Source organism: Phyllostomus hastatus, unplaced genomic scaffold (assembly GCF_019186645.2).
Source record: "Phyllostomus hastatus isolate PE091 unplaced genomic scaffold, TTU_PhHast_1.1 phas_scaffold_182, whole genome shotgun sequence".
Taxonomy (NCBI): Eukaryota; Metazoa; Chordata; class Mammalia; order Chiroptera; family Phyllostomidae; genus Phyllostomus; species Phyllostomus hastatus.
In genome coordinates this window covers 12186999-12198769 of record NW_025334013.1, presented here as the reverse complement: position 1 = coordinate 12198769, position 11771 = coordinate 12186999, and the positions used below count along the sequence as shown (strand labels likewise).

Here is an 11771-nt window from a genome sequence, read left to right as displayed (position 1 = left end):
TGAATGTTTCTTTCTTCCTTCTAGTCCAAACGGTTGATTTGAGTCCCGGTTTCCCTCCCATCACTGTTGGTTTCCTGTACATTTTCCTTTACTTCATTTAGCATAGCCTTCATTTTTTCCTCTAATTTGCAACCATACTCAACTAATTCTGTGGTCATCCTGATTACCAGTGTTTTGATGTTGATCTGCATCTGATAGGTTAGCTTTCTCTTCATCACTTAATTGTATTTTTTCTGGAGCTTTGATCTGTTCTTTCATTTGGGCCATTTTTGTGTGTGTGTCAGTGTGACTATTATGTATAAGGGGTGGAGCGTTAGTTCACCAGGGCGGAGCAACCCATGTCGCTGTGTTGTGATGATATACATGGGGGAGGAGTCCGAGAGGGAACAGTGCCACTTGCTCTGCTTTCTGCCAGTTTTCAGTCACTTCCCCTGCTACCCACAAGCAAAGTGGGCCCTTCTGGTGCTGATTCCCAGGTTGGTGGGTTTGTGTACATTCTAGGACCCTGTGGGTCTCTCCAGTGAACTCTCCTGTGAGGCTTGGAGTTTATCCCACTGCCACCTCAACCCCCAGAGGTGTTTTCAGTCAGAGGTTTGAGGCTTTATTTCCTGGCACTGGAACCCTGGGTTGCTCGGTCTATTTCACTCCCCAGTTGTTCCTCCCAGTTGATCTACATGCGAATGTGGGACTGCCCAGTCCACAATCCGCCATCTTGCCGGGTCCGCCAGCCACCGTCTTGCCTGCTCTAGTCCTCCAGCTGCTGCCCAACCCGCCTGTCCTACTGGTCTGGATGAATGTTTCTTCTTTAACTCCTTGGTTGTTGGACTTCCATACAGATCTGTTTCCTGTCAGTTCTGGTTGTTCTTTGTTTTTAAATTTGTTGTTGTCCTTCTTTTGGTTGTGCAAGGAGGCACAGTGTGTCTACCTACCCCTCCATCTTGGCCAGAAGTCCACGTGCTCATTCTTAAGCCAACTGCTGGTGAGAGCTTAGGCCAAGGTCCTCCTCTCTGCAGCACTAGGTCCCACAGAGGATCCTACATTTATCCCTTCCTCTCCAGTATCTACAGTCTGTTTCCTTTTCAAGTTCCAGTCCATACATTTGCCTTAACACATAGACAGTTTCCTCCCATCTTGAGGAAAAGATGAACTTGCATACTTTCCAGCCATCATACTGTTCGTTCCTTCCATCAGAATTAGCTGGGCTCCTGGTTGGCAGAACTGGAAGGAAGTCACTGAGACGTGCAGACGGGCCCCAGATCCAACTCTTTCCTCAGGATGAACTAAGGCTCAGGATGGCGGAACCAGGGCCAAGGAGGTGAAGTGCCAGGGATACAAGATAGTTGACAGACTCCTTGGGAGGCACTGAGTTCTCCAGCAAGGGAATGGTTCGGGCAAAGGCTGACGTCCCTCTCTGAGTCAATGTAGAGGGGCTTTTCCTGCTGGGAATCAGTTTGGGACAGGGCTGTTGATTTATTTATTTATTTATTTATTTATTCAACAAATATTTACTGAGCATCTATTATATACCAGGTACTGGGCTAAATTCTGAGAATGCAGCAGTTAACAAGACAAATAAAACTCCTGGGCACATTTGGCTTAGAATTTAGCAAGGGAGAGGGACCCTAAGGGAATAATTACACAGATAAATCTGTAGAATGACCCCTAAAGTTGCTTCAAAGCAAAGATTTATGATTCTGTATGTAAAGTGCTTGGCTTAGTGCATGGCCCATAGTACGTGTTCAGTAAGTGCTACCTACTATGGTTATTCCCTAACGACAGAAGCCTGTGGCAATGTTGTGTTCCTCCTCTGAGCTTCTGTTCTATTTATGTTTCTCTGTTACTCATTTGCCATTCAGCCATGGTTGGTTATCCAACTTTTGTTTATCTTGTGACTACAATAAACAGTTTTCAGAAATTGCAGTATAACCTACCAAATGATACTGGACAGATTTAATAGGTTAAAAAACAATTGTTCAATTGTTCAAATTCATCCACTTCCTCACCTATGTTGTACAAACCAGGAACACAAAGAAGAATTAAAAACATAAAAGAACATAAAAGAATTCTTAATGTGCTTATAGCAATTCCCCGCACATCAGCTTATCTGGGCCACATCAGTCAGAGCAGGAACAGGGCTATTACCCCCTTTTCCAGCTGAGAAAGTGAAGTGGTTTCTCAGAGTACCTGGGGAGGAGCAGTGAAGTGGTTTGCCAAGTACCTGGGGAGGAGCTGTTTTAATCCCCCTATTTTCAAATAGCTTGACTTGAATTGCAGCTGGAATACAGATGGGAAACCGAGAGTCAGGAAGCTGCTGGGGCTTTGCCAGAGGTCAAATGGCTAGTAAATGGCAGAGCTGATTAGGACTCAGGGTGCCTAAGTCATCCTTTCCCAATCAATACCCTGGGTGCCAGGTGCCTTCCACTGCCCAACAGGTGCTGTTAATAACTAAAAAAAAAGGGCGGGGTGGGGGGCGCCTGGCTGGTGTGGCTCAGTGGATTGAGTGCCTGCCTGCAAACCAAAGGGTCACTGGTTGGATTCCCAGTCAGGGCCCATGCCTGGGTTGCAGGCCAGATCCCCAGTAGGGGGAGCATGAGAGGCAACCACACATTGATGTTTCTCTCCCTCTCTTTCTCCTTCCCTTCTCCCTCTCTAAAAGTAAATAAATAAAATCTTTAAAAAAAATAACTAAAGGGGAGGTGGTAGAGGTGGGGGTAGGGGAATGGGGGTGGAATGGAGGTCCTGCACATCACAGGCGGGGATGGGGGACAGGTAGGGGAGGGTGGCTGCAGGTGATGGTCACAGGGCCTGCTGGCATAATAGCAAGCCTGAGGACTAACCGGTCCCCTAGATACAGCCCAGCGTGGGTCCACGGTTAGCTCAGTGCTCCCCTTAAATTTCAAGACCCTCACCATTCTTTTATCTCCCTTCCCTAGGCCTACTCCCCAGCACCCCCGCTTTTTTTGTTGTCTTCTGCATCCTGTGCTCCTAGCGCCTCCTTGTGGCTAATAGTATCCACTGCAGCCTTGACTGCTCCTGTTCCTGGGAAAATCCCAGAGATCGTAGTGGAGACGGAAGGGCGCTTGCAGACCATTTTACAAATTATTCCCACTATTCCCAGTGGAATTCTGGCTTCCAGGCAAGCTTCCTAAATAGACTGTCATTGAGTGAATCTTTGAGTAGCAGTGACGCGTGTGGTTCAGGGCAGGGAATGACCCCCTAAGTTGTTTTTAGGGCCAGCAACGTGAACGAAATAAAAGTAGGTATAGTTAGGTGCTTAAGCATACAACTCAGGAGAGAGGTGGAACTGGATGAACGCTGCGACTTCACCTCACTGTTTCCTCGTGGTAAAGTGGGGATAAAAATGGTAACCTAACTGCTTTGTAGCAGATGTGATAGAGACAGCATGCAGCGCTGCGTGGAAAGCGGGTGCCTGGCACACCATGTGCCAACCAACAGTAATTCAAAATGGATCATAGACTTAAGTGTAAGACCTAAAACTATAAAACTTTTGGGAGAAGACATCGGAGAGAATCTTTGTGATCTTAGGTTGGGCAAAGACTTCTTTGGTGCAACACCAAAAGCATGATGTTGCAAAAGATCCATCAATTGGAGTTAATAAAAATAAAGAACTTCTGCTCTCAAAAGACAGTTTAAAAGAATGGGAGGTCAAGCCACAGGGCTGGGGAAAAAATGTGTAAATCATGTATTTGGTAAAGAACTTGAATTGGAAACATACAAAGTACTGTCAATTATTTAGAAAATAAACCAAATAAAAAAACGGGAAACAGATTTGAGCAGATACTTCATGAAGATATGCGGGTGGCAAAGAAGCACATAAAAGGATGTTCAACATCATTAGTCATTAAAGAAATGCTAATTAAAACCACAATGAGATACCATTTCACACCTATTAGAGCCTCTGAAATCTGCTTTAGAGCTGTGCTGTGAGGATTAAATGGTGTGACATCTGTGAAGCTTTTGTCATAATATTTGACACATAGTAGACTTTCAGTAAATGTAGCTGTAATTAGTAGTTAATAAACAATACGCTGTTACATGCAGTGATGGCAGAATAAGGGACTACTTTGGTGATATAATCTGCCCTCTTGCAGTAAGAGCTCGGAAGTTCAGTCAATTCCTCTTTAGTTCTCACTGGCAGTGTGACTTTGAGTACATCTCCTTTTTTTTTAACATTTTATTTTTATTTATTTTTAGAGAGGAGGGGAAGGAGAGAGAGAGAGAGAGAGAGAGAGAGAGAGAAACATCAGTGTGTGGTTGCTGGGGGTCATGGCCTGCAACCCAGGCATGTGCCCTGACTGGGAATCGAACCTGTGACACTTTGGTTCATGGCCTGTGCTCAATCCACTGAGCTACGCCAGCCAGGGCGAGCATATCTCCTAACCATTCTGGCCTGCGTTCTCATCTGTAAAGTGGGAGAATGTAATCCAAGCCTCAAGGTTTGCTTTGAAGCATAAATGCATAAATGTTTATTATATATTCTGTTCTTTTCTCCCAATCTAATGGAGGAGACACCACATAACCCATCAAACAACTCAATAACTCCAGGAAATCAACGGGACGAAGATTAGGGAGACGCGGGCAAGTCAAGTATGGTCGGTGTGTCTTGTGTGTAAAGCGAGCGGGTGAAGAAGCCCTGAGCTACCGCTCAGCTCCAGCAAAACTCCCCACGCCGGGTTCGAGAGGCTTCGAAAGGCCCCGCCCCACCCCGCCCCGCCCCGCCCCGCCCCTGGCTGCGATCACTCTGGCAACACAGCCTTCAGCTTTTCTCCACCCCCCACTTCCTGTTTGGCATACGTCATCGCTTGGCGACCGGATGCGGGTTTCCGGGAAAGGCCTTCCTGGGGATTGTTGACTGGTGTGGAGTAAAGTCCAGGGCGGTGCACGGTTGGGGTCGGGCCCCTGACCTCGGCGTACCCTCCCCTTGCACGCCGGGCTCCGCTCAGCCATGGAGAACGGAGGACGGCCCTCGCTGGTCCAGTTCATCCTTCTGGGCAGCAGCTCTGTGGTCACCGCTGTCCTGTACACCGTGTACCGGCAGAAGGCCCGGGACGCCCAAGAACTCAAGGTCAGTGCTGGAGCTGGCCTGGCCTCAGCCTGGTCATCTCTGCCCCCGGCAATGGGGGCACACAGGTCGCCTTGGGCCGCTCCACCGTCGGAGCGCTACCCAAAAGAGGAAATAGGCTAAGGGAGGGGGTCACCCGCTGGAGGAACTGGGATCAGAATTTAGGCCTTGTCCTAATTGCTTCATGGGGCTGCTTCTGACAAGTTCCTCCCATGACTCAGAATGCATTTTGACTTCAATACTTTATTCGACAAATACATATTGAACGCCTGCTAAGCTGCGGGCACGGGGGATGTCGCTCTGGTAGAACAGACAAACAGCCCTGCCCTCATGGAGATTCTGTTTGCTGCAAGCAGACAGACGATGAGCAAACACCTCAGATGGCATACCGGATGGGGGCAAGTGCTGCAGAGTCATGTAGGGAGGAGAGGAAATGGAACGCTGGAGAAAGAGGTTTGCTGTTTTAAAGAAAGGGGCGTTGGGACGGAGCCCAGGGGGAGATGAGGGAGACCCTGCCGAAGTCTCCGGGAAGAGCAGTGCCTGCTGCACTGCAGGTCCGAGGGCTCGTTTGTTGGGCAGATGCACACTGAGTGCCCCTCTGTGTCAGTGCCCCCAGGGGGCCGGCAGTGAGCGGGACAAACAAGGTCCTAACTTTCCTAGAGTCTAATGGTCCAGTGGAGGGAGACAAATAGTAAAACAAGTAAATAAACTGCGTTAGTCGTTACCTTCTAAAATGATCTTCACAGTGTAGGAGGCTTACTGACCTTGCTCTCATCGTGCCTATGGAGTAGTGGCTTCCTCTTAGATCGACCTTAGTATGTATCCAGTGTCTCCTCTCCTCTCCAGGGGTTACTTATCTGGCATCCTTAAGACTTGTTGATGGGATTACCCTGAAAGTGGGAGCTGTTCTTCATCCCTGAATCCCTAGCGCCCAACACTATGCCTGGCACATTGATGCTCAGGAAGGGTTTATGAATTGTATTACTTTTCTCGTATTTTTGATACAGCAGTAGCAGGCTTGCTTGGTTCCCAAGCACAGCGGGTTGGAAACTCTGAATTGGGAAGGGTGGGGGAACGAGGGGTTATTAAAGGAAGACAGCAGCTGATGTCGCCATGCTCACCCGACTGTGAAAGGGAAGAAAGAGAAACTGAAAGTAGAATAGTGTTTGGCACCAGCTAGGCGAGCCCCACCCTGGAAAGCCAAGGCACTCCTTTCTGATGGTGTGTAAGGCAGAGCGGGAATTGATAAAGGCAGGTGGTGGTAATACCTACTCCTCCTCCAGCCCCTACCAAGTGCCAGGAACTCGTTTAGGTGCTTCACACATAAGCCCTCCTGATCCGTGTACCATATGCAAGTTGATTCTTAATTTTCATTAAGAAATTAAGATGAGGAGTGTATGCTTCCATTAACTGGAGAAAGAGTGTGGCCTCTCCACTCTGTGGGTGGCACAGGAAGGCACGGCCCCGTGCCTGTTTGGTAAAACTTCGGGGACACAGCTTTGGAGTCTGATTCCCTTGTGGTCTCCTTCCTGCCAGGTTTCCTCGTTCTGTTTACACGGAAGAAGTAAACAGTCGTCTTCTTTTATGCCCTTTGCGTTTGATTGAACATGTTAGTATTCAACGGTCAGTTTAATATGTTGTTTCCATTTAGGGAGCTAAAAGAATCCACTTGGGTGAAGACTTGAAGAGTATCCTTTCAGAAGCCCCAGGAAAATGTGTGCCTTATGCTGTCATCGAAGGTATGTTTGTTTATTGGTGAAAGGAAAAGTAACTTCCTGTTCTGCAAGTCTGTTCTTGGCCGATATTCAGGGCCTTTTGTATCCTCGGGGCAGTGATCCAGAACTTGGACTCTGGGGTCAGAAAGACCTCGATCGCTGTAGTGTGACCTTGTGGAAATCACCCAGCCTTTCTGGACCTCTGTTGCTCCAGCTCGAAAACAGTTTCCACCTTACAGGGCTGTGGTCGTGCTTGGAAGAGTGCCTACGAGACATAACATAGGGGGATGACATTTTCACCATTTTGATTAATGAAACGAGCTCAAACTAAAAAAACTTAATTTACCTTAAAGGGAAGGGCAGAACAATTCTTCAGAAATAAAATAATTTGTTTCCGTTTAGGAGCCGTTCGGGCTGTTAAAGAAACGCTTAACAGCCAGTTCGTGGACAATTGCAAGGGCGTGATCCAGCGGCTGACGCTTCAGGAGCACAAGATGGTGTGGAACCGCACCACCCACCTTTGGTATGTGGCCTCCCTCCGCGGGCCCGAGCCTGGCAGTCAGCTTCTCCAGGTTCTTAATTCTGATAATATTCTTTTAAAAATATTTTATTAATTTTTAGAGAAAGGGCAAGGGAGAGAGACAGAGAGGGAGAGAAACATCAATGTGTGGTCCCCTACTGGGGACGTGGCCTGTAACTGAGGTATGTGCCTTGACTGGGAATTGAACCCACCACCTTTCCGTTTATGGGCTGGCACTCAACCCAATGAGCCACACCAGCCAGGGCTGATAATAATTCATTTAAAAAAATTTATTGATTTTATTTAGAGAGAGAGAGACAGACATTGATTTGTTGTTCCACTTATTTATGGATTTATTGGCTTTGTCTGGTGTGTGCTCTGAACAGGGATCGAACCTGCAACCTTGGCGTACGGGGACAGTGCCCTAACCAGCTGAGATACCCAGCCAAGGCTGATTATAATCTTGTGTGTGGCCTAAGGACTTCTTAACTCAGAGTCACTGGGGCATCTTGTGCAAATGCAGATCCCTGGGCTTCATTCCAGACCCACCAAACCAGAGTTTCCAGGATAGGGGGCCTGGCGTCGGTATGGCCACTGAAGTCTGCAACTACTGATTTGTGGCATGGATTAATGATTTCAGTATTTATTAAAACAATTTTGCGGATTATTTAGCTGTTTAGTAGAGTACCATTTTTCTAGATGATCCTAGTGGGGTTTTGTTTTGTATTTATTTTATTTGATTTTTTATTGTGGTAAGAACGCGGAACATAAGATCTACCCTTTAGTAAATTTTTAAGTGCAGCAATACGGTATTGTTGGTAATGGGCCCAAAGTTGTACAGCAGACCTCTCGAACTTGTTCATCTTGTGTAACTGAAACTTTATACTCATTCAACAGCAGCTACCGCTTTCTCTCCCCCCTCCTCCAGACCCTGGCTTCTGCCATTTCACCCTCTGTTTCCATGAGTATGTTTGTTTTAGATGTCTCATATAAGTGGAATTACGCCATATTTGTCCTGCTGTGAGCTGCTTAGTTTGCTTAGTATAGTGTGCTCCTAGTTTATCCACCTTGTTGCGTATGGCAGGGTTTCCTTCTTTTTATGCTGACTAGTGTTCCTGTGTGTGTGTGTGTGTGTGTGTGAGAGAGAGAGAGAGAGAGAGAGAGAGAGAGAGAGAGAGAGAGACATTTCTTCATCCACGTGTCCATAGATGGACACTTACTGATGCGGACTCCGGCCTGCGGTGTCTGTGGTGTTGTGGATGTGATGAACAAATTCATATAGATTGCAGAAGTCCTGTGGAGAAAAGGGACAGCATGGCCACGCTCTGAGTGAGAGAGGGCCCTGACTCCCGCCTGGACAGGCTTTCATTGCTTTTCTAGGAGCATTACATCAAGGAAGGTCCTCATTCATTCTGCACAGGTTTGCCTTAGGTGGTGACCTTTTACAGGTAACAAAGAAAAGGATGTTGCAAATGCAAGGGGGAAAGTGGTCGAACTGGTTACACTCCATACTTGGGAGGTTTTGCACAGACTTTAGGAAGTCACTTCAAAGACATGCAGTAAGCATGTGCTGCCTTAATTCAGGGTGAGGGAGTTTAGCAAAAGCAAGCCTCGAAGCAGCCTGGGTACAATGCAGGCCTGGTTCCCTAGGGGAAAGCCGATCTGCGGGCCAGGCTCCCATGTGCCGCCTTGTGCCTGTCGGTTTTCCGAACCAGGACTGAGCTACATTCGCTGTTGCCACGCGGACCGGGTCCCTGTAACTTGTGTGGTCTCTGTGTCTCGGCTGTTGTGAACAGCACTGCAGTGAACTTGGCTGCAGGGCTCAGCTCGAGAACCTGATTTCAGTGCAGTACCCGGAAGTGAGACTGCTGGAGCGTATGGTAGTTCTCGTTTAACATTTTAGAGAGTCAGAGATTTATTTTAAAGTGTAAGAGGAAATAAACGGTAGAGGTGATCTGTGCCGGTATCCGTTGCCCTCTGACACCGCCTGAGAGCCTGAGAGCCTGGGGCGCTTGCACAGCGGTGGTTTCTGTGCCCGCAGGCTTCTCCTGTCCCCCTCTGCCTGGGCGTGCGGCCTGCGCTGTCCTTCATTTCACCTTGAGTTCTCTTGCTGTTTTAGGAACGACTATTCCAAGATCATTCACCAGAGGACCAACACGGTGCCCTTTGACCTGGTGCCCCATGAGGACAGCGTGGATGTGGCCGTGCGAGTGCTGAAGCCCCTGGACGCCATGGACCTGGGCCTAGACACTGTGTACGAGAAGTTCCACCCCTCCGTCCAGTCCTTCACGGATGTCATCGGCCACTACATCAGTGGGGAGCGGCCCAAAGGCATCCAGGAGACCGAGGAGATGCTGAAGGTCGGGGCCACCCTCACGGGCGTGGGCGAGCTGGTCCTGGACCACAACTCCGTCCGCCTGCAGCCGCCCAAACAGGGCCTGCAGTACTACCTGAGCAGCCAGGACTTCGACAGCCTGCTGCAGCGGCAGGAGTCGAGCGCCAGGCTCTGGAAAGTCCTGATGCTGGTGTTTGGCTTCGCCACGTGCGCCGCCCTCTTCTTCATCCTCCGCAAGCAGTATCTGCAGTGGCAGGAGCGCCTGCGCCTCAAGCAGATGGAGCAGGAGTTCCGGGAGCGGGAGGCGCAGCTGCTGAGCCGCGCGGCGCCCGAGGACAGGGAGGGCCTGAAGAGCACCTGCGTCGTGTGCCTGAGCAGCGCCAAGTCCTGCGCCTTCCTGGAGTGCGGGCACGTCTGCTGCTGCACCGAGTGCTACCACTCTCTGCCGGAGCCCAAGCGGTGCCCCATCTGCAGGCGGGAGATCGCCCGGGTGGTCCCCTTGTACAACAGCTAACAGCCTTGCAGCCCCATAGTTCCACACGAAACGAACCCTCTCCCTTTTAGGGGTTTTATCGTTAGGCCTTAGAGGAGCAGTGGTGGGGACGGCCGTGTGACAGACGGAGGGAGGGAGGCGGGCAGCTCTCCAGACCCCGAGCCCCCAGCAGTGGGGTGTGGCCTTTCCGGCCTGAGAGGGGCCCCTTTCCAGCACAGTGTGAGCCTCAAGGCGCCACCGCAGGGCCCCAGTAAGGGTGCGTGTGACTGAGGACGCCTCATCGCTTACGCCAAAGCCAGTGATCTTCAGCTCTTGTGTTCCTGTGTCTTCAGATCCTTTCTGGGGAGTCGTGGCTTCTCGTGGACTTGAGCCTCGAATGACTCAGCCAGGGGGGGGGCAAAGGTGGGCTCTCCACGGGGCGTGTGCCTCGCAGAGCTGCCTCTGAAGAGACTGTCTGGTCTTTCTTCCCTTTGCTTACACCCCAGGGAAAAACTGTCAGCCTGGACGTGTCACTTGTGTCCCTGTACCTGCTTGCCTCCTAAACGCGTGCACGCGTATGTCAGGACAGAACGTGAAATCCAGCATCTGCCTTTTTCCGAAAAGGATGGAACTCTGATCAGCGGAGTGAGGAGTGGTCACTTGAAAGGACGGTTGGAATGGTGGTCAGTTCAGCGGTCGCTCGCAGTGGCGGAGACAGGGCAGCTCGGCTGCAGCCTCCTCCCGTCGCCACTGCCCCACAGGGAGGGCCGCCCGAGCAGGCTCCCACGCCGACCTGGAGGTGCGAGGCCCAAAGGGGCTGCCGGGTGCCTCTGGTTCTCCCTGCCCTGGGTGAGCTGGGAAGGGCTCACATCCCGCTGTGAGCAATAACGCCGCTGCCGCCTGGGCTGCCTGGGCCGCCTGGCCGGCTCAGCCCCTCTCTGGCTCAGCCCCTCTCCGAGGCTCTCGCCCAGGAAAAGTCACCAGCCAGCACCCTGTGCACGGAGCCTTTCCGGGCTCCCCACAGCCCCGCGAGAAGTCGACACCCCCCGGGGCGATCCCATTGCCCTTCCTCCGTTCCTGTCCGCCCCTCCTGCCCGGCTCGAGTTCGTGAGACGAGTGGGGGGGGGCCTCACTTGCCACTTGAGTGGTCTCGTCTCCCTTCCGTGGCTCTGAATGTCCACTCTCCCCCGATCCTCCTCTGCAGGGAGGCGGGTGCTCTCAGGGGGCTGACACCAGTTCTATGCAGTGTCCAGCGTGGACAGCACAAATTAAATTTGCTACAACCAAGTGGTAGTCTGTTGATTGCTTTGTCCATGAGAGTTCCTCCGATAGGCTGAGCCCCCCCACGCCCCCCTGGGGTGGAATCAGACCCCACCAGAGAGAATGGACTGGAGACCTTGTCTCTTCCTCGTCTGGGTTTGGAGCTCCTGTGGATTGGGTGCAGCCTCGTGGGGCTGAGGCCTGGGGGAGGGGAGGAATCTCTGGCCAGCCCCCAGCGGCCATCCTGGAGGGCCCTGGCCTCCCTGAGACGGGTCCAGCCTGAAGGAACTTGTTCTGACCTCCAGAATAGCGGCAGTGAGAGAGCGGGGTGGGGTGTGGTGTGGGGAACAGCGGGGAGGAAACGAGCATTTCCCTCCCACTGGCAT

The 11771-nt window shown here is 50.8% G+C and overlaps 1 protein-coding gene across 1 annotated transcript; it reads left to right on the top strand.

The window, feature by feature from the left end:
- The first annotated feature begins 4836 nt into the window (after window positions 1–4836).
- MUL1 (mitochondrial E3 ubiquitin protein ligase 1) lies at window positions 4837–11412 on the top strand. Its single transcript, XM_045860022.1, has 4 exons — window positions 4837–5086; window positions 6735–6822; window positions 7201–7321; window positions 9438–11412. Exons 1-4 carry the CDS (start codon window positions 4967–4969, stop codon window positions 10165–10167), a joined length of 1059 nt encoding a protein of 352 aa, XP_045715978.1. The 5' UTR covers window positions 4837–4966; the 3' UTR covers window positions 10168–11412.
- Window positions 11413–11771: the final 359 nt, after the last annotated feature.

Excerpts from the sequence above, each read along its gene's own strand:
- MUL1 (XM_045860022.1), top strand. The coding sequence starts at position 4,967 with ATGGAGAACGGAGGACGGCCCTCGCTGGTCCAGTTCATCCTTCTGGGC. Across the intron at positions 6,823-7,200 it reads GCCTTATGCTGTCATCGAAG|GAGCCGTTCGGGCTGTTAAA; the intron begins GTATGTTTGTTT and ends GTTTCCGTTTAG. Across the intron at positions 7,322-9,437 it reads AACCGCACCACCCACCTTTG|GAACGACTATTCCAAGATCA; the intron begins GTATGTGGCCTC and ends TTGCTGTTTTAG.